At 45.7% G+C, this 27,336-nt stretch overlaps 1 protein-coding gene across 8 annotated transcripts in view; it reads left to right on the top strand.

The window, feature by feature from the left end:
• Positions 1-997: 997 nt before the first annotated feature.
• LOC149346515 (uncharacterized) overlaps positions 998-27,336 on the top strand; it is a 45,106-nt gene continuing 18,767 nt past the window's right edge. The window contains exons 1-6 of one of the 8 annotated variants that reach the window (XM_089586473.1): positions 998-2,629; positions 3,633-3,737; positions 5,771-5,852; positions 7,835-7,934; positions 12,996-13,083; positions 15,139-15,183. In XM_089586473.1, coding sequence (XP_089442599.1) covers positions 2,625-2,629; positions 3,633-3,737; positions 5,771-5,852; positions 7,835-7,858 — 216 coding nt within the window. In that variant the 5' untranslated portion in view covers positions 998-2,624 and the 3' untranslated portion in view covers positions 7,859-7,934; positions 12,996-13,083; positions 15,139-15,183. Of the gene's footprint in view, positions 2,630-3,632; positions 3,738-5,770; positions 5,853-7,834; positions 7,935-9,960; positions 10,067-12,995; positions 13,084-15,138; positions 15,245-17,015; positions 17,119-19,573; positions 20,678-27,336 lie in introns of those variants that run through there. The other 7 variants (XM_089586467.1, XM_089586471.1, XM_089586469.1 and 4 more) reach the window with 7 other exon arrangements.

Genomic DNA, 27,336 nt, shown 5'->3' with positions numbered 1-27,336 from the left:
CGTCGCGGCTGTACCCTACCTCCCAATAACTTCACTGTAACACACCCGGAACTCATAATAACCCCACAAATTGCTGAAACTCAAGTGATTTTTTCAGATCTTCAAGGCTTCTGTGGGCATATTGTGCCAACGTACTTTCCGTGTGAGATTGTCTGTGCTCTCAGCGCACATATCTTGTGCGAAGAGTCTTTTTAGACTTAAACCGTCGATCATGCACTTTTTTTAATTCACCTAAATGTTACATATTTTTCATTCTTTTCTAGATGCCGCTTGGACGAGGCTTTTTCTTCAGCCGCTGGTGAGAAACAAATTTGTTTGCTACGTTTACAGTGTAGACTTCGCGCATCTGTGGATAAAAATGTAATTGATTGAGGCGATCAGTAGATGTTTCTCTTCTTATCGTGAGGACATGTTGGAAAAAATCCAACCAGGGCCCGCTAGGCAACTCGTCTACAATGTTTAAATAAAAACAGATGGTGCTACTTGGCACGTTATTGACGCTTCGTCAAGCAATTGATCGTATGCTTCACCTTCGCAGGGCACCTCTGGCGTTTTGGATGTGGTAACGCACTTCGAGCTGCGAATCTCGGCTTGTCAGCACCGAGCTTCGCGGCCTCACCCTTATTGCTGCGTCTGGAGTCGGCATGGCGTGAGTGAGAGGGGAGCGATCTCCGACTGAAGTTAAAGTTTGTTGCTCAGACAGCTGCATATAATGCTGCACATATAATGCTTCTTATACTGCTTCCACATTAACTTTCTTTAGCAACTCTGGGGTAATTCGAGCTCACAATCTCTATAGATATCACTTAAGCCATGTATATAAACTGGAAATCCACATGAATATCAACAATATACGTAACTATCCAAATTGCAGGACAGAACTCCAAGTTACCTTAAAAAACACATCGAGGATTGGTCAGTACCGATGTCACGTTCAAGTTACGGGAAATTCAAAAGCTGTTACACCACCGCCATAGCCGATGCGGGCGGGTTCACTGCAAAGCATCGGTTGCGCTGGATGGAGGACAAAATAAGGTGCTTCTAGGCGGACAGCTTCGCAGCGTACCAGAAAGTCTTAGTGGATGTGAGGGGTACAGGCCTAGGTACTACGCTGAGCTATAAACACTGTCTCAGGTACATGTCGCTGGACAGTTGAGAGCTAACTTATTGCCTGAAGAGAAGCTTAAAATGCTATCTGGGATTTCCGTGTTGGTACGTTCGCCTTCCTTTTTACATTAGCTTTATTTCTGAGAGTTCAGCGAAGACTATCGTGCTCAGTTTGGTCTAATTCGCGTTCAGTCATCATTTGCGTGAGCTGCTGTGTTCGAGCCACGCTGAAGACAAATTTCAGGACCCCCTACGGTGGCCTAGTCGTTTGAGCATCCGCGTCGCATTCGGGATGTGCAGGGTGCGATCCCCAGTGTTGCGTGGTACCCCTTGGTAATACAAAGGATGCAAGCTTTCCCCTGCCTTGTCCTGATATTTCTTGCGGTTAAATGCTTGGGAAATGGGTCTTTAACTCCACTTGCGTTCTTGCGCCATAAAATTTCATCATCATCATTATTCAGACGGTGTTCAGCTGTCGTGCACATCGCCAACTTTTGTCATCTGTCGGTGTGGTGTCACAAGCAAACACCACGTAACTAAACAGCAATTGGTGAGTTTTCATCAGTGCCGAAAAATCTAATAGCTCCTGCTCTACAGATTGACGAGATGTGGGGCGAGATGGTACATGACTGAAAATGCAAGAAAGAGGAAGAACACATGCGCACACTACAAATTGTTGAATGAACGAAAAGGGGCATATTTATAGCCCTAACTCACCATGTACCAAAGCTCTATCGTTCTTAGTCCGGTCAGTAACTACTTAAGTAAAGGTGGAACCCAGAATCCCGTCTTATTTGGCGTCCTTTACTCAAACCCAAGTGGTGTTGTCGCTTTTTTATTTTACTGATACTGCTATTGCTTATATCTATTTCTTTTCTAACGTACGCTATAAGCTAGTGCTTTAAGGGCAGGGTAGAAGAAGCGCTCTGCGATTTGAATTTAGGCGTTTCATTTGCAGATTACTTGCTAATGATTGTGCTGGGAGCGATAGAGCGTTGTTACATTGTGAGTGTGGCTCATAAATCTGCTCTTTTTCTTCCTATAAACAGTTGGTACTTTGCGGATGTGTTGGCTTTTTCTTTCTTTTGGTCATCTTTTCCCGGATTTTCAAGGCTTCTGTGTGCACATTATACAAAAATACTTTCAGTGTTTGATTGTATGCGCCTCTCAGTGCGCACATTTTTAGCCCAGAGTCTTTTAGACTTAAAGCTTCGATCACACGTTTGTTTTGAAAACTAGAGATTTGTGGGATCATAAGAGGTTTCTCTTCGTATCGTGAGGATATGTAGAAGCAAATACTACCAGTGGCGGCTAGACAACTCGTCAACAATTGTTAAACGAAAATAAATGGTGCTATTTAGCGCATTATTCATGCTTCGTAACGGCACTGATCGTAGGCTTCTCCGTCGCAGGGTACCTCTGGCGTTTCAGATGTGGCAACCCGCTTCGAGCTCTGGATGTCGCCCTGTCTGCACTGAGCTTGGCGGTGCTCTTTCACTGGTGCATCTCTAGTCGGCATGACGTGAGTGAAGGGGAGCCATCTCCAACTGAAGTTCAAACTTGTCATTCAGAGAACTCCATACCAGACAGTTGAGGATGGAGCGATTCAGTGCTCCCACTTCATACAGAGCGAATTCGACGCCCGGGTTTCGCCGGCTGCCGTAACAGCTTGTTGAAACAAGGGGCGTTGAATAAGTAGCTCGTCCAGGGAACTAAGAACTGAAAGATTATATTTTGAAAGTAGAAAACACAGGGAAGGGAGAAGGCGCAAGGGTTTCTATTAAGTACGACAGGAGAACAGAAGAGACACCATCGGCATACAATGTCGAAGTCGCCCCTTACGTGATTGGTAAGGCGCTTAAAAGTTCAGCAGAGATTGATTCCACTGCTCCTCAAGATAAAACGCGCTGTTTCCTACATCTCGGGAACATTGCGCACAAGCAGTTAGTGAAAGAATAGTTGCGTCTAATCTACATAGAGACCACTGATTAGAGATTAAGGGAAAAAGTCACCTCTGAACGATGTTATTTGTCGACATTTTCATTCGCTCAGCTTCAGACTGACATAATAGCGACCAGCGCGTGTTAGAGAGAGCAGTCCTTTGTAGAGAGAGGTATGCTGACCGCTCAAATGAATCAGGAGTGGGATAATTCCCCATCCGGTAGGTTGGGTGCGATGTCGGTCCAGCTCTTGTTCTGGCGACGGAAACCCCACGCCTGGTACGTGGTTAAGCTCTTATCCCAGGGGTTGGTGTCGGAACTGCCCATCTGCAGACTTGGATCCAGCCACACCGTATATCGAAAGGTAGGTTGTTGAGCTATTATCCCATGGGTTGGTGTCATAACTTGCCACTGTGCAGACTTGGATCCAGCGACACCGTATATCGAAAGGCAAACAAGCAATAAGATTGGTGTCCTTTCTTATTTCGAAAGCGCATGAAAGCGCCCGAAATTACGATTCACAGTGATTGCAGTACTGCAGCCGAGGTGCCTGTAATACTCAAAGTCCACCTTGTCTTTTCGCAGGCCCCATCCGTTTGGCGGGTCTCGTCGCAGGCGCTCTGATGGCTTTAAGGCGATGCCTAATGATGGGTGCCCTACGGCGCGCCAGTTCCACAATCCAGTGAGCGGGTGAGCAGGTTTTAGTATTGCAGCAGCCTTCAATCGGGTGCAGGAAGGATCGAGAATCAAATTTCTGTATTTTCGAATAAGTGGATGGTGTCATTATTTCCTACATGTGAGGGTACCGTTGTGGCTCATTTCTGGCGAAACTACCTCGTTCCATCTGCGCGCTTCTTCCTTACCGTGGCGCTGTACCCTTTCAACGAACTTTTCAGGCAATGGATAGAAGTAGTCACATCAATTCAACAGATTAGCATTGCTTTACCTCTTTTCATTGTTTGTGAAGCGCTAAAAACTTAATGAGCTTAGTTGAATACACTGAAGGTTCCAGCTTGACTTTGTTTGGTCTTTCGATTCGTATAACCTGGAAATATTTTCGGTAAGGCTTCCGCGGAAATTTCCGCTGTAAGAGGGAAGAGTGATATTTGTATTTTAAGAAGGAGTACATCATCGTGTCTCTTTCTTAATGCAGCTTTGACCCATAAATCAAAGCAAAAAGCTTTGTGAAAATAGAACACCTGACTTGCATGACATTACTTCTTTAAAGTCTCATACTTGCTGGCGTACACCCCTGGATGAGCACGACGACTAGTGGATAGGGCTGTTGGTACCTAGCGCGCCTCTTTTTAACCATGGTTGCGCGGTTGTCACCACCACGACGCCTATATTCGCATGTTTCCTGTCAGCACCGCCTGAATGCATAGCGAAAATACAACGGAATTTCGGGCCTGCCTAGCAGGCAGTCAGCCTACTGAGCAAATAAAATGGCCGTTGCCTCTGCCACTCATTGCGAAATGCGGAAACTCACATAGAATATTTTGTTCCTTGCCCAGGCAAAAGAAATCAAGTACAAATTTCCCGCTGCCATATCTTTCACAGACTTCTGGAGACTATTTGAAAGCTGTTACACCACCGCAATAGCCGATGCCGGCGGGTTCACTGCAAAGCAGCGGTCGCGCTGGATGGAGGAGAAATCATGGTGCTACTCGGCGGACAGGTTCGGAGCCTACCAGAAAGCCTTAGTGGATGCGAGGGGTGCAGGCCTAGCTACTACGCTCAGCTATATAACACGAATTGTCTCATGTACATGTCACTGGACACTCAATAGCTAACTTCTTACTGAAAAGACGCTTGGAATGCTATCGGCGAATACCCAGGGGAAACGTTCACCTTCTCTTTTGCATTACCTTTATTTCTGAGAGTTCAGCAAAGATTGTCCGACTCCGTTTGGTCCAGTTTGCGATCAGTCACCACTTTCGTGAGCCGCTGAGCTGATGAGCCGTGCCGAGGACAAATTTCCAGACCGCCACTGCGGCCCAGTTGTTTGGGCATCCGCGTCGCAGGCGGGAGGTGCGGGGTTCGACCCCCAGTGCCTCCGTGTGCCCACCGCTGATACAATGGCTACAAGCTTTCCCCTATGTGTTGCTCAGCATTTTTAGGGGGGAATGCTTGGGGAATCGGTTCTTGACCCAACCTCGAGTGAGAGAGAAACCTATTGCCATGGCGCTCTTCGGCCACAGACGCCCTTGCGCGATAAAAATTCACCATCATCATCATAAGGACAAAGTTCAGTCTTCGTGCAAATCGCCCACTTGTGTCATCTGTCAGTGGAAGCATCAAACGTGACGTAACTCAACAGCGATGATTGAGATTTCATCCGCCGCGGGCTCTACTTATTTCCGTGCTCTGGGGCGAGTTGGTGTATGCCTGAAAATACTGCTGCGCAACCACAACAAAACAAGAAAAAGACAGCACATATGAATAGTACCAACTGCTTACTGGAAGGGGCACATGTATATCCTCATTAAGCAAGTAACAAGGCTCTATGGTTCTCAGCCCAGCTAGTAACCAGTAAAAAGTGGAAACGTTTTTATAAAGACTTGTACCGCGAAAATTCCGTCTTCCCTATTTGCGCATCCGACGCCTACACCTAGGCGGTGTTGTTCTTACTTTTTATGTTCTTTCGTTTTCTGCGCGTCTAATATGAAGTTATTTTACATGCAAAGCTCGCTATACTAAAACTCCCTATTGTTGACTTACAGTTGCTGCGGAAAAAACCCTGAAAGGCGCTTGGCTACAAGTGAGAAAGATGCTGAAGATGTCAAGAAGCAGGCTTTTTTCAGAGTAGGTCGATGCTTTCGCACATCTCTTGTTTTGCTTCACTCTTGCACTGAAGCTTTTATTGTTCAAAGTTAGTCTACCTCTCTCCGCTTAGCTATTAAGGTATTGACTGCTTTTGTTTACAATCCGACACTGCTTCTGCTACGACTGACTGGCACTGCTACTGCTAATTTTTTTTTATTTTCTAACCTTTGTTATACGCTAGTGCTATAAGTGCAGGATTGAAGAAGCGCTCTGGGGTTTGTATTTAGCCTTGTCATTTGCCGATTACTTGTTACTGGCTGGGCTTAGACCGATAGGGCGCTTTTACATGCCGAGCAAGGCTTATAAGTATTGCCATTTTCTTCTAATAAGCAGTTCGCAGTGTGTGCATGCGTTGCCTTTTTTTTCTTGTGTTGTCATCATTGCGCCGCAATATTTTCATTCATTGATTTTCCATCTGCGGCGGCTGCGCCCTGCCCCCCAATAAATTCAGAATAACGCACCTTGCATACAAAATAAGCACGCGAATTTCCATAGGACATGCTGCTACTACAGAAATTGAAAGTTTTTTAAAGATTTTCTAGGTTATAGTGGGCAAAATGTATCAATGTACTTTCCATGTGTAATTGTCTGCGTGTTCTCCTTGTATCCTGAGAATATTTTGAAAATATCCCAACAGGTGGCCGCTGGACTCCTCGTCCACAATGCTTAAACGCAGACAAATGATTCTATTCGGCACATTTATTCTTCGTCATGCAAATGATTGTATGCTTCAACTTTGCACGGCAGCTCTGGCATTTCGGATGTGTCAACCAGCTTCGGGCTGTCAGTGTCGCTTTGTCTGCAAGGAGCTTGGTGGCCTGCTCTATTGCTTCATCGCGGGTCGGCATGGCCTGAGTGAAAGGGGAGGTATCTCTGGCTAAAGTTCAGGTTTGCAATTCACGCAGCTGCATGACAAAGTTGCGGATGGCGCGATTAGGTGTGTGTGAGAGGTGGCCAGTTCATTCAGAAAGAATGCGACGCCCGGGTGTTGCCGGCTGCCGTAATAGCTTGTTGCAACAAGTGGCGTTGAATAAGCGGCTACTACAGGAAGTAAAAACTCATATATTGAAGTATTGTATTCTGATAGTAGGAAACACAGAAGGAGGAGGGTGGGGGGATGGGACGCTGTTGAAAATTTCAGGAAAGATTTAGTGCCCTATTCCCAAGTATAAGAAGCGATGCTTCCTATAAACACCTGGGTAACACTGCGAACAAATTGTTAGGGCAAGATAAATTGCGTCCAAGTTAACTAGAGACCACTGACTAGGGATTAGGCTTGGTTTCGTTTCTGGGGTTTAACGTCCCAAAGTGACTCAGGATATGAGAGACGCCGTAGTGAAGGGCTCCGGAAATTTCGACCACCTGGGATTCTTTATCGTGCACTCACATCGCACAGTACACGGGCCTCTAGAATTTCTCCTCCCAAAGAAATTCGGCCGCCGCGGCCGGGATCGAACCCGCGTCTTTCGGGTCAGCAGCCGAGCACCATAACACTAAGTCACCGCGGCGCCTCACTAGGGATTAAAAAAAAGGACATCTTTGATTATTACCTATTATAGACATTGTTGCTCGCACTGCTTCAGACTGACATCACACTGGCCATTGCGTATTAGAGAGTCTAGTGCGTAGTAAAGAGAGGTACGCTGACCGCTCACATGAATCTGGAGTGGGGTGATTTCCCAGCCCAAACGTTGGGCGCTGTGTCGATCTAGATCTTGTTCTGGTGATGAAATCCCTGTAACGGGTAGGTGGTTAGCATAGTACCCGGAGGTTAGTGTCATAACTGCGGGCGCAGCATTTCTGTACTCTTTGATCTCGCGACATCGTATATCCACAGGTAAACAAGCAATCAGATAGGTTGCCTTTCTTATTTCGGAAACGCGTGAAAGCGGACGAACTTAAGATTTAGTGAGACTGCATTACTGCCTCTAATCCTCAAACTCCACCTTGCTTTTTCGCAGGCAGCACCCGGGTTCTGGTCGTAGGCACCCTGATGGCTTTTCCGCGACGGGTACAGTGCCCGCCCCGTACAGCGAGCCAGTTCCACAATCTGGTCAGCTGGTGAGTAGTGTTTTGTACCGCAGCTGCCTTGGGTTGGTTGCAGGGAGGATCGAGAGTCAAATTTCGGTATTTCAGAATAAATTACTGGGGCAAATGTTTCTGAAATTTGGGAGCGCCGTTCTGCCTCAGTTCCGGAGAACCTCACGCATTCCGCCTGCGCGCTCCTTGCTTGTCGGGACGATGTTTTGTTTGAACGAACTTTTCAGACAATGGATACAGGGCACTGATATTATTGCTACAGCTTAACAGGGTTTTGCCACTCTTCATTGTTTGCGAAGTGCTATAATATTATTAAGTATAGCATAATACACTAAGTGTTCCAGCATGGATTTGGTCTTTCGATTGGTAAATTCTGAGAATATTTTTGGTTAGGCTTCCACGGAAATTTCTGCGGCGAAGAGAGAAAAGTAATTCTAGTATGTTAGGCAAGAGAATACAGAAGCGAAAAACTTGCTCCCAACGTAGCTGTTTGCCCCATGCATAAATCGAAGAACCAAGCGTTTTAAAAATGAAACACCTGACATGCATGACCGTTTTTTGTTAAAATGCTGGCGTACACCTCTCGAGGAACGTAGCGCCTAGTGGATAATGCTGTTGGTATCTAACGCGCCAATTTTCAACAGTGGCTTCGCGGTTACCGCCACCACGGCACTCATATTCACATGTCTTGTCAGCGCCGCATCAATGGTTAGCGAAAATACAACGGAATTTCAGGCCTGGGTAGGAGGCAGTCAGTGTGCTGAGCAAATAAAATGGCCTTCGCCTCATCCACTAGTTGCGATATGCGGAGACTAACATCAACTATTTTCCTTCCTTGCCCAGGCAAAAGCACTCGCGTACGTATATCCCAAAGCCATACCTCAAACAGACTCATGGACACAATTCAAAAGCTGTTACCTCACTATGCAGAAATATTAAACATGAAGTGTCTGAAGTATACGTGAATGGGCCCGCGAGAGCTAACTCCTTACTAGAAAATACACTTAGAACGCTATCGGGGGATATCCAGCGGAGTCGTTCACCTTCACTTTTGCATCAGCTTCTTTTCATTCTCAAAGTTGGGGAAAGATTGTCTGGCTCAGTTTGGCCCAATTGGAGTTCAGTCATCATTTGCATGGCCGAAGACAAATTTCAAGACCGCAGCGGTGGCCTAGTCATTTGAACGTCCGCCTGGCTTGCGGAAGATGCGGGGTTCTATCCCCAGGACCGCCGGGAACCCAGAGGTGATACAGTGGGTACAAGTTTCCCCTGCCTGGTGTTCGGCTTTTTAAGGGTGATGTTCTTAGCAAATGGGTCTTTCACCCCACCTTAAGTAAAGGAAAAATCCGGTGCCATGGCGCTCTTCAGCCTAAGACGCCCTTACACCATAAAAATGTATCATCATCATCATGAGGACACTGTCCGTCTTTCGTGCACATTTCCCGCTTGTGTCATCTGTCGGTATCAGCAGCAAACACCACGTATCTCAACAGTGATGGGTGAGTTTACATCCAAAGTGAAAACTGAAATAGTTCCGGCTCTATAAAATGTCGGGCAGTACGTCGAGTTGGTGCATGACTGAAAATACTAAGGCGCAACAAAAACAACCCAAGAAAGAACAAGGTTACATATGCGCCCACTACCAACTGTTAAGTGGAAGAAAAGAAGCACATTTACAACCCTCGCTAACCATTTAACAACCCTCTATCGCTCTCAGCGATACTGTCTTGTTAGATGGAGAGGACTTAGAGTAGAGAGAGACATGCTGACACAAATATAGATCTGGAGTGGGGTGATTCCCCAGCCGGTACGTTGGGTGCTATGTCGGTCAAGATCAAGATCTTGTTCTGGGGACGAAAACCCCACGCCGGGTAGGTGGTTAACAAGTTGCCCGGTGGTTGATGTCATGACTGCCCCCTCTGCAGTATGAGATGGGTGTCCTTTATTTCGAAAACGCGCGACTGCGTGCAAACTTACGATTCAGTGTGATTGCAATACTGCAGAAGAGGTTCCTCTAATCCTAAAACTCCACCATGTCTTTTCGCAGGCAACGCCTGTTTCGAGGTTCTGGTCGGAGGCGCTGTGATGGCTTTAGAGCGATGCCTACAGGCGTATGCCCAGACGGAGCGCGAGCACCACTATCCACTTAGCGGGTGAGTAGTCTTAAGTAAGCAGCAGCCTTGTACCGGTTGCAGGGGGGGGGGGGGGGGGGGAAGGATTGAGAATTAAATTTCTGCATTTGTGGATGTGTGGCTGGTCTAATTATTTGTGAAAACTGAGGGCTGCGTTCTGGCTCAGTTCTCGCGAACCTACCTTGTTCCATCTGCACGCTTCTTGGCCCGCGCGGCGCAAAAGTCCCTTTCAACGAATTTTTAACTCAGGCAATACAGTGACATTATTTCTACCAATTAACATGGTTTTTGACCCTCTTTGTTTGTTGAGAAGTGCTACAAGCTTACGGCGTTTAGCACAAAACACTGGAGGCTCCAGCATGACATCGGCCTTTCGACTGGTACATTCTGGGCGTATTTTTGGCCAGGCTTTCCCGGAAATTTCTTTGGAGAAAAGGAAAAAGCAATTTTAATATTTTTAGCCAGGGGTTATATAAACAAAAGTATTGCTTTTTCGCAGCTTTGCCTAATAATGCAAAGCACCAATCGTTGTAAAAATGGAACACCTGATATGCATGAACCTTTTTCGATAAGCTGTTAGACTTGCTGGCGTACACCTCTTGATTAATGTGGCTACTAATGGATAGTGCTGTTGGTATCCAGCATACCAATTTTCAACCGCGGTTTGGACAAGGGCTCGCACGTATGAATTGCATGCAGCCATATCTGATACGAAACTATTCCAAAGCTCTTACGCCACTGGCGCAGGTAATGCCGGCGGTTGCACTGGAACGCACGGCCTGGGTTAGATGCAGGAGAAAATGCGACGCTTCTCGGCGGACTGCCTCGCAGCGCGTCAGAAAGCATTGGTGGATGTGAGGGGCGCAGGGCTGGCTGCTACGCAGAGCTATTAAACACGAAGTGTCTCATGTGGATTCACTGGGCCCACTAGAGCTAACTTCCTACCTCAAAAGACGCTTAGAATGCTATCGAAGTATACCCTACTGGAACATACAACTAACTTTTGTATCAGCTTCATTTCTGAGCGTTCAGCAAAGATTGTTGTGTTCAGTTTGATCCAGTTCTGTTCAGTCATCATTTGCGTGAGCCCCTGAATTTGTGAGACAGGCTGAAGACAAATTTCAAGACCGCAGCGGTGGCTTAGTTAGTCGTTCGAGCATGAGCCTGGGATGTGGGGGGTGCCTGGGGCGATACCCAGGAGGCGGGGACACGCCCATGGCACAACAGATAGCTTTCCCTGCCTGGTGCCGGGCATTTTGTGGTGAAATGCTTGAGAAGTAGCTCTTTCACCCCACCTTAAGTCTCTGTCTCACTTTTTTTGTGGGCTCTTATCCATCGACGTTTCATCATAGCAATCAGTATATCCACTGTCACCCGAGTGCTGGCGACATGGCCGCCATGTTAAGCATAACCATAAGTAAATATTGACCTAATTGGACAATATTGGTGTCCAACATGTCGTACTCATCGAGCCAGTTATGAATATCCATTAGGTACGTCAGAACCTTAGCGGTTAGTAAATGTAGCAAATAAATATAATCATAACCTTAACTAAAAATTAACTTCATTAGTTAATTTCGGGCTGTAACCTGTTGTACTTATATAGAGGATTCAAAATATCTAATTCGTTTTATGATGTCTTATTAATTACTGTGTTAAAAGCAGTTAAACATTAGTAATTTGACCAGTTAATTATAGCAACACCAATCAATCAAAAATTAGGGTCTCTGTCCTTTTACTGTGGGGACCGCAATTTTGAATTCCTCGGACAGAAAATTGCACAAAAAATTTTGCGCTGACAGAAAAGTTGACAGAAAATTTCACTTCGAAGGAAGCTGGTAGCAGACCCCAAGAAATCGAGAAACGTTATGAATAAGAGCTATCACTGTTAAAGTCGAATAATGCCTGTTCTATACAGAATGACAGGCACTGGGTAGTTGGTGCATGACTGAAAATATAGGGGCAAAACTACGACTGCGAAAAAAAGACATGCACAAACTATCAACTGATTATTGCAAGAACATGTGCATATTTATAACCCTCACTCACCATGTAAAAATCCTCTACTGCTCTCGGCCTAGCCAGTCACGATTACAAGTGGAAACATTTTTATAAAAGCCTGTAGCACGGACAATCACGATGGTGTCCGATGCCCAAATCCCGATGGTAGTGTTTTTTTCATTTCTTATCTTAGTTTTTGTTATTTCTTTCTTATTTTATTTTCCTATTGAGCGCTTTCATAGGTGGCACTCCTTTTCCTACGATTGCGTGACACTGATATTGCGAGATTTATTTTCTTTCGTAACGTTTGTGATAAACCAGAGCTGTAAGTGCAGGGTAGCAGAAGCGTTCTGCGATATGTGTTCAGCCTTGTCATCTACATCTACATCTGTCATCTACACCTGCCTACTACATCTCCGGAACACTGCGAACAACCAATTATGTGAAAAAATAATTGCGTCTGAGCCACATAGAGAATACTGATTAGAGATGGAGAAAAAAAATACTCACCTTTTATTATTCTTATCGACACTGTCGTTCGCACTGCATCACACTGACATCACACTGACCAGTGCGTATTGGAGAGACCAGTGCGTAGCAGAGAGAGGTATGCTGACCGCTCACATAAATCAGGAATCAGGAGTGGGGTAATTACCCAGACTATAGGTTGGGCGCTATGCATGATCTAGACCTCGTCCTGGCGACGAAAACTCCGCACCGGATAGGTGGTTAACGCATTTCCGGCTAGTTGGTGTCATAACTGCGGCCGCAGCATCTCTGCAGACTTGGATCCGGCGACACCTTATATCGAGAGGTAAACAAGCAATGAAAGGGGCGTCCTTTCTCATTTCCAAAACGAATGAAAGCATGCAAACTTACTTTTCAATGTGACTACAGCACCGCAGGAAGGTTGCCTGTAATCCTAAAATTCCGCCTTGCCTTCTCGCAGCCACCAGCCGTCTGACGAGGGTCGTCGCATGCGCTCTGATGGCTTTTGCGCGACGGGTGCGGCGCTGGTTCCAGAACCCAGTCTGCGGGTGAGTAGTATTTAGTATAGCAGCAGCCTTGTATCGGGTGCAGGGAGGATCGAGAATCAAATTTTTCTATGTCCGATTAGGTGGCCAATGTATATATTTCTGAAATGAAAAGGAAGCATTCTGGCTCAGTTCTGGCGAACCTGACTCGTTCGGTCTTCTTGCTTGCCACGACACTGTTTCCTTTGAATGACCTTTTCAGTTGATGGATAGAGGGCAGTGACATTATTTTTACAGGTTAATTCGTGTTCACCCCTCCTTATTGTTTGTAAAGCCTTACAAGCTTACTGAGTTCTGTACAAGACACATAAGGTTCCGGAATAACTTCGGCCTTTGAATAGATATACTGTGGGAATATTTTCAGGTAAGGCTCCACGGAAATAAAAGCAATATTCGTATTTTAAGCAAGGGGATACATAAACGAGTCTTCCTACTAATGCAGCTTTGTCCCGTAAACGAAGAACAAAGCGTTATGAAAATGGAACACCTGACATGCATGACCTTTCTTCATTATTCTCTTAAACTTGCTGGCGTAAAACTCTGGATGAACGTGGCGACTAAAGGAGAGCGCTGATGGTATCTAACGCGGTAATTTTTAACCGTGGTTTTCCCCACATTTGCGCTCGCATTCGAATGTGTCCTGTCAGCGCCGCATGAATGGTTAGAGAAAATACTTCGGACGTTCAGGCCTACGTAGCAGCCAGTCAGCCTACTCAGAAAAGAAAATGACCATCCCCAAACCCACTAGGTGCGAAATGCGGACACATACATGAACTATACCTTTCCTTATGAAGACAGAAGCATGCACTTGAGAATTTCGCGCAGCCGTATCTTATATTACGCGATTAGAAACCTGTTAAGCCACTGGTGCAGGACAAACCAACGTCTACAATCCTACACAACGCTAGGGTTGCATCGTGGAGAAATTGTGTCGCTACTAGACGGACGGTGTCAGAAAGCCTTAAGGTGAGGGGTTTCGTCAAGCTAATGATTGTATGCTTCACCTTTGCAGGGTACCACAGGCGTTCCAGCCGCTTTGTACTATGAATGTCGCCTTGTCTGCCCCGAGCTTGGTGGTGCTCCTGTATATCTGCATCTGGAGTCGGCATGGTGTGATTCAAAGGGCAGCCATCTCTGACTAAAGTCCAAGTTTGTCGTTCAGACAGCTGCATGACAGACAGTTGCGAATGGTGCGATTAAATGCTCGTCAGAAGTGACCACTGCTTTCAGAAAGAATGCGACGCCCGGGTGTCGCTGCCTGCCGCAATAGTTTGTTGAAACAAGTGGCGTTATATAAGCGGCTTGTTGAGGTAGTAAAAACTGAAGTATTGTATTTTGAAAGTAGGAAACACAACAGGAAAATGTGGTGGGGAGAGGGGTCGCGGGGAGGAAGGGGGGGGGGGGTGGCTGTCGTGTCTCTTGTGTACGACCGGAGGACAGGAGAGATGCTATCGCCATATAATGTCTAGTATTGCCTGTATTGCCGCCGGAAAATTCAAGAGAGATTGAGTGCAGTATTGCAAAGATACTAAGCGCTGTTTCCTACAACATCGCGGGAACACTGCGAACAAGCGGTTCGCAGTGGTAGTTCGCAGCTTGGTGGAGCACCACCAAGCTCGGGGCAGACAAGGCGACATTCATAGTACAAAGCGGCTGGAACGGCTGTGGTACCCTGCAAAGGTGAAGCATACAATCAGTGTGTATTAGAGAGACCAGTCCGTAGCAGAGAAAGATATGCTGACCGCTCGCATGAATCTGGAGTGCAGTGAATCTACAGCTGGTAGATTGGGTGCTATGCCGGTCTACATCTTGTTCTGCTCATGGAAACCCCACGCTGGGTAGATTGATAACATCCTGCCTGGTGGATGGTGTAATAACTGCTCTCCGTGGAGACTTGGATCCAGCGGCACCGTATATCGACAGGTAAACAAGCAATGAGACGGGTGTCCTATCCTATTCCGAAAGCGTGTGAATGCTTGCGAACTGAGGATTCGGTGTTATTCTAGCACTGTAGTAGAGGAGCCTGTAATCCTAAAACTCCACGTTGTCTTTTCGCAGGCCGGAACCGTTACGCGGTGCTCGTCGGAGGCGCTGTGATGGCTTTAAGGCAATGCCTACAGCCGAGTGCCCAGATGGCGCGTCAGTTCCACAGTCCACTTATCGGGTGAGTAGCTTTAATTAAGCAACCAGCCTTGTACCGGTTCCAGGGAGGATTGAGAATCAAATTTCTGTGTTTCCGAATAAGTGGTTGGCGTAAATATTTCTGAACTGTCAGAGCTCCGTTCTGGCTCAGTTCTGGCGATCCTCACTGCACGCTTCCTTGCTTACCACGAGGCTGTTTCCTTTGAACAAAATTTTTCAGGCAATGAATGGAGGGCAGTGGCATTATTTCTTCAGCCCAACTCTGTTTGACCCCTGTTCATTCTTTTTGAAGCGCTACAAGCTAGCCGCGTTTAGAACAATGCACTGAAAGTTCCAGCATGATTTAGGCCTTTGGATTGGTACATTCTTGGCATATTTTCAGCTAGGTTTCCAAGGAAATTTCAGCGAGAAAACGAGAAAAGTAATTAGTGCATTTTCAGCAGGAGAATACGTAAACGAAAGTCTTGGTGCTGACGCCGTTTTTTTTTTTTCATTAATCGAAGCCCTAAGCGTTGCGAAAATGGAAGTCCTTACATACATGACCCCTTGATTACAATGTGAAACTTGTAAAATGCTGGCGTGCGCCTCTGGATGAACGTGGCGACTTGTGGATAGTGCTGTTGGTGTACCTAGTGCGCCACATCTCACGGGGGCTCGCAGCTACTGCCACCAAGGCGCTCGCATTCGCATTTGTCCTGTCAGCGCCGCATGAATGGTCAGCGAAAATGCATTGGACGTTCGGGCCTACGTAGCAGGCAGTCAGCCTACTGAGGAAATAAAAAGACCGTCCCTAAACCCGCTAGGTGCACAATGCGGACACGCACATCGACTACATCTTTCCTTATGAAGACCAAAGCAGGTACATGCGAATTGCCTACAGCCATATCTTATACGAAACTATTCCAAATTTGTTACGCCACCGGTGTAGGACAGGCTGGCGCTACTCGTGACGCAACTAGTGACGCTACCCGTGACGCTATGACGCTACTCTTGACGCTACGCAGCGCCGCGTGTGGCGCTACTCGTCGGACAGCTTCGCAGCGCGCCCGAAAGCATTAGGGGATGAGAGGGTTTCAAAGCTAGCTACTGCGCACAGCTATTAAACCAGGAGAGTACTCTAACATGCAACTAGGCATGGAATGCTATGGCGAAACATGCAGCGGAAATGTTCGTTGTAACTGTTGCATTACCCTTATTCGTGAGAGTTCAGCAAAGATTGTCGGGCTCAGTTTAATCTTATTCGCGTTCATACATTGGCTTGAGCTGCTCTGCTGGTGAACCGTGCCGAGGATGAAGTTCAGTTTTTTGTGCCCATCGCGAACTTTTGCCAGCTCTTGGTGTCAGCAGCAAGCGCCACGTACCTTAAAAGTTAAGGATTAAGCAACTCGTGCCTATCATCCAATAAAATGAACGGAGTCCACCAAGCATTAAAAAAGCGCTAATTCTCACAGTACGCTCTGGCAGCCGCTGAAATGAAAGGTTTTCTAGATTTTCTAGAATTCTGTACGCACATTCTACAGATGCACTTTCTATGTGCACTTCTCTATGTGGAACCCACTACCCGTATTTTGTGCACCTCCTCCATTTTGGCTTCAATCACGCAATTGTATAGAGACCCTTAGATTCGTTGGATAGCTAGGTGTATCTCTTTGTATTCTGAGGATATTTGGCAAAATATCGAACCAGTGTTCGCTACGCAAACTGTATACAATGTTCAAGCATGGACGAATGGTGCTATTCATAACGTTATTTATGTTTCATCATGCAAATGAGTGCATGGTTCACCTTCGCAGGGTGCCTCTGGCGGCTCGGATGTGGAGCCAAGGTGCGGTCTACGATCGCCTTCTTTGCCCTGATCTTGGCGGGCTGCTCTACTCCTTCATCCAAGTCCGCATGGTATGAGTGAAAGGGGAGACATCTCCGACTAAAGCTGAAGTTAGTCATTCAGGCAGCTACGTGAGAGGCAGTTGAGGATGGTGCGATTCAGTGCTCGTGAGAAATGAAAACTTTATGCATAAAGAATACGTCACCGGGTTTCACCGGCTGCCATAATAACTTGTTATAACTAGAGCGTCGAATAAGTTGCTCGTCCAGAAAAGTATAAACTGAAGTACTTTGTTTGAAAAGTAGGAAAAGAAAGGTGGGTGGGTGCTATGAAGCATCAAGTTATGCACGGCTTGAGTCACTGAAGGACATTAGAAATGTCATCGCCATATGCTGTCCAATGTCTGTCCTTATGGGATTCTTTTGCCGCCACAAAGTTGTCCAATGTCTGTCCTTATGGGATTCTTTTGCCGCCACAAAGTTCAAGAGAAAATCAGCGCAGTACTCCCCAGGGCAAAAAAGTCGTTTTCTGTACAACATCTCAAGAATACTTCGAACAAACAGTTAGTAAAAGAAAAATTGCATCTAAATCATCTAGAGAGCACTGAACAGATATTAGGAAAAAATTGTCACCTTTACTTATTAGTTCTTATGGATATCGTCGTTCAGACTCTTAAGGATACATTATTTACGTGCTCCATGGATCTCGGCGTCAGCGCTAAAAGGAGATTTTCGCGCGGCAGTACCATTTTAAAGGGCTGAGGAAGTGGAATTTGTTCCTGTACACCCCGAGCGGTCTACACTAGAGCCGGCCGTTTGGCCAAAAACAAAAAATGATAATGAAAGAAATAACTGTCGCTAGCAATGACCTAACTGCTTTGTCCTTGGCCTGTTACAGTTTACGGTTTATGTGGGCTTAACGCTCCAAAGCAACTCTTCTATGAGGAACGCTATACAGGACAGCTAAAGAAATTTCGACCACCTGCGGTTCTTTAACCTGCATTGACATCGCACAGCACACGGGCCTCTAGAATTTCACCTACAAAAAAATTCGACCGCCACGACCCCGACCGAACCCACGTCTTTCGGGTCAGCAGCCACCACGGCGGCTACAGTGCTGCACCGATGGGTTTTGATTTATAGGGACACCAGAGCATTTCCTTATCAATAAAAACCCGAGACCAAGCAGGCAATTTTTTCTTCGGTGTTATTTGCGGAGAGTATTAATGGTCAAAGGACGATAAAGGTGAACTAGACAGGCACTAAAAAGTGAAGTTCTTACACCTTCACCGTCTGGCCTCCGCACTATTCTTTTCTGTTCTGTCAAACCAACTACCCAACAAGAACCCACTTGCATTTATTGCCTGTTTTGAATGTTTGGTTGCTTTCTTTGCATTGTCAGTTCCCCGCTGATCTGTTCTGTTTATCACTCACTATAATGAAATGTAATGAAAATAAATTTCGCGGAGTGTGAATTTTAAAAACATTAGCTGAGAAGGGATTTTCCTAATATTGGTATCGCCAAATGATAACGTTTTCTGGTAGTGCGGTTGCATGTCAACTGCTGCCTCTTGAGCTTTGTGACATTTTTCCCCGCCGCATTAATACCGACTCATTCGTCACATTTCAGAGAAAGTCACTTCACAAAAAACTATCTCCGTTCGATCACGATGTATTTTTGCAGCAGAAGCTCTTAATGATAAATCACTGTCTAAAGTTGTAGTTTGGCGTCCATAGAGAGAAGGAAGAGGCGAGGATATGCACACAAGGGAAGGAGACCAGTCAGCGTGAGCCCTTTAGTTAAAAGGGAAGGTGACCAGGACCAAGTCGGCATGTGCCTTTTAGCCGCTCTATAGCGCTTTGCTTTAAGCGGTGACTTGTCGCTCCTATGAACGCGCTAGATATTCCGCCGCACAGCTAAAGCCAGTGGTGTATTCGGGACGCTGCCAGCAAGCGGGCGACAAGATCATACCGACATGCTGCGGGGAAAATGCAGGAGGATGAACATGTTTTGCGCGCTTCCTGCAAGCACTAACACAGACGATTTGTTTTTACCTAAAGACTGTGCAAACTAGACCACAAATTCTGACCCTTCCATAACATAAACACAATTGTCGTAACGTTATTTCCTGGCGTCATTATTGTGCTAATGAAATCGCAAACAAGCTAGCGAGGGCATCACTCGTACGAAAACGCGGGCAACTTTATAACTTCATTCCGCAACTGTAGTTTGGCCGCCTTGTCAGCGCCTTATCACGGCGCGGAATGACGAAACAATGACGCTTAATCTCGTCGTAGCGCGTTACTCCTAAAGATGGGCCATGTGCACATTACGGAGTGCGCTGGTTAATTTTTTTCTTCGCGATGTCTGCGCAAGTTCCCGCGTACGGGTCGCCTAAATTAGTCGGGAGCCTACCACTGCCGTGTCATTCATACCACAAGAGTCGCTTCAGTGCTTTAAACACTTACGAATTAGGGTTTTTTGTAAAACAGCTTGATTTCTAACACTAATGGTCATGATTTGCAGGCTGGCCAGCCTCGCCACAATTTTTGGGGCAGTCTGCCCGCGGAGCGGATTGGATGGACGAGACTGTGCACATCACAGCACCATCGAAGCCTGCCACACTCGAGGCAGCTTCACAGCCTTCAGCACACTACGATGCACTGTGAGCGACTTTTGAGAACCGAGTCCCATATGACCCATTCGACATTCAAATTCAAATTTAGTTTATTTCCGGTCAAAACAATGCGTTCGGTAATCAGGATAGAAGGGCTCTTCTCACAGAGAATAGTAGTGGCTATCGTCACAGCCTTCAGCACACTGCGATGCCTTGTGAGCGACATTTGAGAACCGAGTTTTAAATGACCCATTCGACATTCAAGTTCATGTTGAGTTTGTTTCCGTTCAAAGCAATGCGTTCGGTAATCAGGATAGACGGGCTCTTCTCACAGAGAATAGTAGTGGCTATTTTACTGATTCGTTTGGTGGCATGCCCTGAAGAAATTTCGATGGAAGCAAACATTTAGAGGCCCGTGTACTGTGCGATGTCAGTGCGCGTCAAAGAACCACAGATGGTCGAAATTTCCGGAGCCCTTCACTACGGCATCTCTCATAACCTGAGTCGCTTTGGGACGTCAAACCCCATAAACCAAACCAAACGAATTTTGATGCCAGGTTTCGAGCTACAAAGAAAGTTTTCTTAAGGGCTCGTCGGACATTACGGTATACGACGGCAATATTTCTCACACATATTTGTTTATAAATCTTTCTGTTTATTCCGATTCTTGCGCACCCGTTGATGGCCTTTTTGTAAGGGGGATACGAGAGGAAATTTACCTTGTAATACAGATAACCACAGTAAAAAAGAGAGCGAAAGGAAAATAAACTACTTCCAATTTGAAAACAAAATGGGAGCTAAAAGAGGGTAAAGACGAAGCAAGCCGTGGTAAAAATAAAAATCGCCATATCGATATCCTGTGCAACACCCAGAACAAGAAAGCATGTATTATATGGCAGAAAAACTGTTTATACAAAAGGCGCACTGTATAAAACAAAGAAGACTATGACGCATTCTTATGTAAGAACAATAAAGTGCAAATGGCGCAAACACGATTTCACTCGTAAAATGGGAAATGTTCTGTTCAGTTCAGTGCATTTATTTCAGTCATGTACAATGGCTGAGGAGAAAGGAAAAAAAGCCGCGCACGCGGCTTGACAAAGCTCCCATCTCCCTTAGCGGCTTGGCACGGCGATGACAGACAGCAGTAAAACAATAACAAGAGAATGCATGAAATAACAAATATGTACAATATCTTCATAACAGATCACCAGAATAGTCTCGGTACTGTTACACACACGCAAATGATAGTTTAATCACAGCACATGGACACTTTGTTTATTTTACAGTTGGATATGATTCATTCTTTTGTAAGAACATATTTCTGACAGCGTTATATGAAACGGAAAGAATGGATTGATTAGTGAAAGCGTTACTATTAAGGAAAGATGGCAACACATACCTGAGAGTTTGAAAACCGTAATTTGTGCGTGGACAAGGTACATACCAATATTCGTAGTGTCTTGTGTTGTGAACAGCGGTATTTTCCCGTAGATTCGCAAGGTCAGCAAGAAATGTGGTGTCACTATGTACCTGAGATTTGTACTGCTGAATTACACGGTACTGATGAATAACCCTTGCATCCATAATGCGGTATTTTGCAAACAGAGCACTCGTATCCCTTACGAAAATGGCAGATATGGGCCAGATATATTTTATATATGGCTGTATATACTCATATATGGGATCATATACAGTTAAATAGGTCCATATATGGTCGTATATACGGCCAGATATGACCATGGGAAACCTGATATGCCGCAATATACGGCTATATATGGGTGTATAAGACCACAAATACGGGCAGATACGGCCATAAGGTACCTTATATAGTGCCATATACTGCTATATATAGTCGTATTTGCGTCCTTATATAGATGCTCTTTCTTTATATGGGGACCTTCAAATCCTTATATGGAAACAATCTCGCATATATGGAACATATCCGACCTCATATATGGGATTCTTGTGCCATATACTTCCGAACTTAAATAATTAACTTTGTGTCAAACATGATATTATTGGTTAATTAAGATGGTGAAACACCGCACAACAAGATACTAAGCATTTTATGATTGCGGCTTCAATCAAATTAGACTGCTATTACGTAGTGGCGTTTAATTAATGTGAATTAAAGTACAGTGCTATAAATCACATTAAACTTTGCTATGATTTAAATGCACTAATACATGCATATATGCGCTTTCTATCTTCGGTGGACTTCGAACCTTCCTGACGAACTGAACCTTCCTGACTGGGTCTAAATAAGCGGATTACAAGTCCAGCGAGTTGGTTGCGATCGAAATCATAGTTTCTAGGAACATTGATAGATTATAGAGTCCCGAAAGTACAACAAGCGCTTGGGGATCGAACTCAGCCCTTTCGCAAACATGATGAATACTCAAACCATCAAGCCGGTGGTGCGGTGTACGTTCCTTCTTTGGGCGCTGTTCCCCAAAACTATGTCGTTCTTAAGAAAGGGGAAACCTGCATTGTTTGCGGTAATGCCAGACAATAAACGTTTGCAAAACCGCTGCAGCATACAGGCATTTCTTGTCCAGGAGCCTAAATAACACATCGCTGCTTGCGGCACAGGGATGAAGATTAAAACGATCTGGTATAATTGTCAGAGAAAAAATACAAAATGTTTGGAAATTCATCTATCTAGAGTTGCCAGCAAAACGTTTACAATGCAGACGAGAAAAACTCAACAGCTGCACGCAAATCTTTTACCCATCGCCTGTTCCGCGCCGCCGAGTCTCCGTGGTGTACTGACCAAGCTCGCCATTCTACTCCGACTGTTGTGCCACAGCTGAACAGTTTGTAAAAAATCTTCTGCAAATAGTTTTTGATACTATGCGCGTTGGTCTGTTTCTTTTCACCTCAACTTTTTCTTCCCTTCATAATCCACCCTCCCCTGCCGGCCGATATTCAGATGCCAGTTCTGAGACCGGCAGTCACGGGGAAGCAAGACATACTTTATTTGCGTAATAAATGAGTCGCCGCTGTGTCCACGGTCAGCCACCACTCACGGCAAAATGTTCCTTACCCTACTGAGCGAGAGATGGCGCTGCTGAGGCGGTGAAAAAGCGGACCCTCGAGAACCCCCCTCCCAGAACAGCAGAAAGCGACACATTGCCGCCTTCGGCAGTGCTGCGACCCACATGGAGCGAACTTGCGCTGCGGATTTTGAGCGGCGCGGCGGAACGCGGACGCACAGCCGCTCTGCCGCACCACAAGAGGCGGAAAACGGGCGGCTGCCGCCAAACCGCTGCCGACAAATACAAAAAAAAGATTTGTAAGCTTACTCTAAAGCCATTGTTTATTGGAAGGCGCACTCTCACTTTTTAGTTCAGCGTATGCTATCTCCCCTCTCCACTCGACCCCCACTCGGTTTCACCCTGCGCGCCGAGCCACCGGCAGCTGCTGCTAGCAAAGACGCAAAAATAGACAGCCTATAGTGGCGCCATCTGGTTCTCGGGACAGGAACCATTATTGTAAACAAACCGGCTCTCCTCTTAAGCCTAGAAGTGGGAGATTCGTCACTCTAAATAAAAAAATAAGGCAAATTTATCACTTATAAGTTTTATTATAGGCAAGGCGAGACGAAGCGAAAGACCGGTGCTCCATTTACGGCCAGTGAACGCAGTGAAAAAGGCAGCAACAACGAGAATTCAGTCCAAAGCGAGGGGTCCGGCTTCGAAAGGCAATGTTTGTCGCCGGCGGAAGCTAGATGCGGGAAGAGAGCGCCCTCATTGGTCCGCGCTGACAGCTCGCATTCGCCGCTTCCGGTGAGCGGCTGACCGCCGGGCGAACGTATCTAGCACTGCTTGGTCGGCGGCGAACGGCCGCCGGCGGCCAAGCGGCCGCCGCCGGGCGGCCGTACGCAGGTTTTCCGCGAGAAAACCGCTCCATGTGGGTCGGGCTTAGAAGATAGCTGGCGGGTGGCTAGTCCAGCTCCGTGTCACTTTCTCTCTTTCTTTCGCTCCGGAAGGCACGCCGAGGGAACCAGAGCTTGGCAGAAGGGCGCTACAAGCGCGAGTGAAAAGCAGCGTCTCCCGCGACTCCCCACAATTGACCGGGCAGACCTGTCACCCCTCCCATTGAGCCCTTTCTATTGAAAAAAGACCAGTTCCGCACATGCTTTACACGTGTTGGACTGCCTGGAAATCTGTTTGCGCTGACGCTTGCTTTTTCCTTCGTGCTAGAACGCAGACGAAATTAAGAGGACTAGGAAAATGTACAAGGGCGATAGAAAATAATGTGAACAGCATGTTGCCTACGCACTGCGAAACTGGAATTCATGTCTGTAGCGTACTTATGTTCGAATTAGGCGCCGCGCTGTTCGCATTTCCTTCTATCGCGACAGTACCCTCTCAGGTGTAGGTTTCAAGAAAGAGTGGTCAGCGATTTTTTTTTCTGCGCCGACTTGAAAAAAAAAATAGAACTGACAGTGCATCAGGTCCACTTCGTGGAGCAGATTGTTGACGAAACCGCCGTTACCGTTGCGGCGAAATGTGTCGCAAGAAAATGGCAAGTTTATTTATGACGCGGAATTCGAGCTTAATACCTTTTTTTTATGGCAGGGAAATTTTCCCAAAATACTTAATTTTGTTGGGTAGCTGAGCAGTTCGATGTACGCAACTTTCTTTGCCAAATAGTTCGAATTTCATTACGTTTTTCGCTGAATAATAACGAGTATGTGTTTATTTGGACGTAAAATAAAGATAGGCGAGGCTGAAAAGAAAAACAAAACACGCGCGAAATGCGTTTACCAGATGCTGGCTGACGGCTAACAGAAAAAATGCTCAAGTTTGGTCAATCACTACGCAGTGGTTGTTACATTTAATGTAATGCCGATTGCAGCGCACGTGCATTCCCAAAAGAATTTATTTGCAGAGCCATCTCTCATATTCAAACGCTCGCTCATGTGCAAGCTAATATCTTTACTACTTTTACTTTGAGACATTTTTTACATCTAGCAAAATAACTTCGGAAATTGAGCCGGGCGTCACACAAAGGAACAATGAGGCGATCACTGACCTTGCCTCACACGCGTCTGCCTAACGCAGCTGTTGATGTCAGCCTCCAAAATATTTGTTTGAGTTACCTGACCGGCGGAGGGCTTTACTGGCAAAAAAAAAAATTGTTTCCTTAGCGCGAGCTGTACGACTAAACACTGCATGCTTAGTGAATTACAATGAAAATTCGTCAGAAATAATACACACGCGCAACATACCAAACCAATTTAGCAAGAGAAAACCGCCTACTTCAGCTTGCGCACAGAAGTTATCCAGGCTTGCCGTCTCGTTCTCAATCATTTCACAGACAACAATTCCAAGGAAAACCATTTTTGAATGGGAAAAAGTGTATGAACGCATTTTTTTTATACACTGGAAGATTTCACTATACCAACCTCCCGTCGACATGCTTGCATTGTTTTTGTTTTTTTCTGTCTTGCTATTAAGGTTTTTGTTATCGCTCGATGCGAGCGATGGAAAAGTTCTGCAAGATTTTGCTACACATCGAAAAGATTCACCATTACCTCCAAAATTTCCTCGGCAGTAGATTACAAATTTCGAGTATTGAATTTTTTTTTCAGGAATTTGGGACATATGTCCAGGAAATCTATAGAGTTCCATGGGCTGCTCTTGACCGTTGATGTTGTGAGAACTATTGTGGCAGCACCCGACACAACAATACGTTTCTTCACTCCCTCAACGTCGCGGCATTCCAGTCATGACTCACAACGAGCGGCAACCCCTCTTTTGTGCACCCACGAGCAGGACGGCACGTGCTCACAATGAAAGAGAGTGTCAGCAGCGCGAGCAGCACGGGTACCAGTCGAGGCGTTGCTGACTCCATGCGCTCCGCCGGCGACGTGCCCACACAGAATTTCGAAAATGGAAATGACAAGCAGGCATGAAAAAAGTGCAATATAATCGCTGTTTTACATTAGTTACAAGTCCGGATAGTGAAGCTGGCTGACTGGTTTCAGCATTGTAGTGAATTAAAACGAGGACGCAGCGATTATATCGCAGTTTTTCATGCCTCACTCACTGACGTCCCACTCATAGTTGAGTTATTGAACTTTAAACAGCAAGAGAAAAAATCGGTAATAAATTATTTAGCAGTTGTAGGAACACCACGTGGTACTCCATGTATAATAATGCCTCACGCATCATTACAAAGAAGAAAACACGCACCCAAAAGTTAGGTGTCCACACTCCTTTAAGTGCCCTTGCAGATTGAAGGACAGGTGTCTAATTCACTCAAATAATGAAATCAGCCGCATACCTAACATCCACATACATAACATGGTCGGCTGGAATTGCGAAAAACGCATCGTTACTACACACAGACAATGGTAGTGCTATATACTAGATGTCTTCAGGATGAACACTGCTTTGTTTTATGTACATGTATTCCGCTCAGAGAAGCATTGGTGTAAGTAAACAAAAAAACTAAGCATTTCTTGCTGAGTATGTTACAGGACTTTTGTGTTAGGTATTTCCTCAGGGCATTAATTTAATTAGGGACAGCAAAGGAATTTGGCCGTGATGTATCGCAGTGTGATGGTAAACTTCAGGAAGGGTTTAGCGATGTAAAATTCAATAAATTACGTTACAAAATGTAATGTATTTTCTAGTTTTTATCTATTGATCCAGAAAAGGATTTTAGATGGCGGGAATTCACCGGTATCAATATAAAAATTTTAAATCCGCTCTATGCAACGTGATACAAACCCATACAGAAAAACTTATAAGCGAAACATCGTGAAAAACTGCATAAGCACGCTCAGAAAAACTACATCGTACCCACAACGCGCACGCACGCATGTAAAAAAAACTGCCCTAACCCGCTGAACCACACAGATGTATAAAAAACCGTAGTCTGAAACTAAAGATGTCCTCTCCAAGAACGCCCCCAAAAACCACTGCCTATTATTCAGCGCATTCCCTCTCTTTACACAAAGAAACAAAACAACTCCTAGGACTCCTACCAGTGATGGCACCTTGAAAACACCCCAGATTATGTAAATCCGCTCCCAGTTTGCACTCATGAATTTAGCTCCAAAATAGACTCCGTTCCAGTGGACCCTCATATGCATGCGCAAGCATGCATGGTCTCCATGAAAAGAGATGAAATTTTAATTTTGATATATAAACACAGCAGTAGGTCGAGCCTCCCATCATTAGCGAAATTTGTTTACGGTTTGGGAGGGAATATCTGGGCGCTCTCCTAGCTGACTGCAAACTGAACGAGAGAGCAACGTCCACCTCCCCCCCCCCTTCCCTGTTACCCAGATGACGTCACTCGTGCTCGCCAAACTGCAGCGCATGGTGCCTATACTTAACATCGACATCCCAGCCGGCTATTAAAACCCCATTCGAAACACCATCACAGAAAAAAAAATGCAATGTATATTATTACTGGTCACATGTTAATAGCCCATTTTGTTCCGTCTACAGCATGGCAAGCGAACAGCGCATGTGAAAAAAACAAAATATTTTGCCTGTCTACTTTCAACTGTAGTGCAGAACTAGCCTGATTCCTGTGTCTGGGTGAAGGGTCTACCGAAGTACATATTTTTAAACTGGCTGCAAGTGAACACCTCTCTGCAATGTAGAAAAAGAAGGCGATATGCGTGTTCGCGTTTCATTCCGGCTGG

The sequence above is a fragment of the Amblyomma mixtum genome, chromosome 4 (assembly GCF_055824585.1).
Source record: "Amblyomma mixtum isolate Tamu chromosome 4, ASM5582458v1, whole genome shotgun sequence".
Lineage (NCBI taxonomy): Eukaryota > Metazoa > Arthropoda > Arachnida > Ixodida > Ixodidae > Amblyomma > Amblyomma mixtum.
Note: the sequence above shows the minus strand (reverse complement) of the source record. Positions and strands in the feature narration are given on the sequence as shown.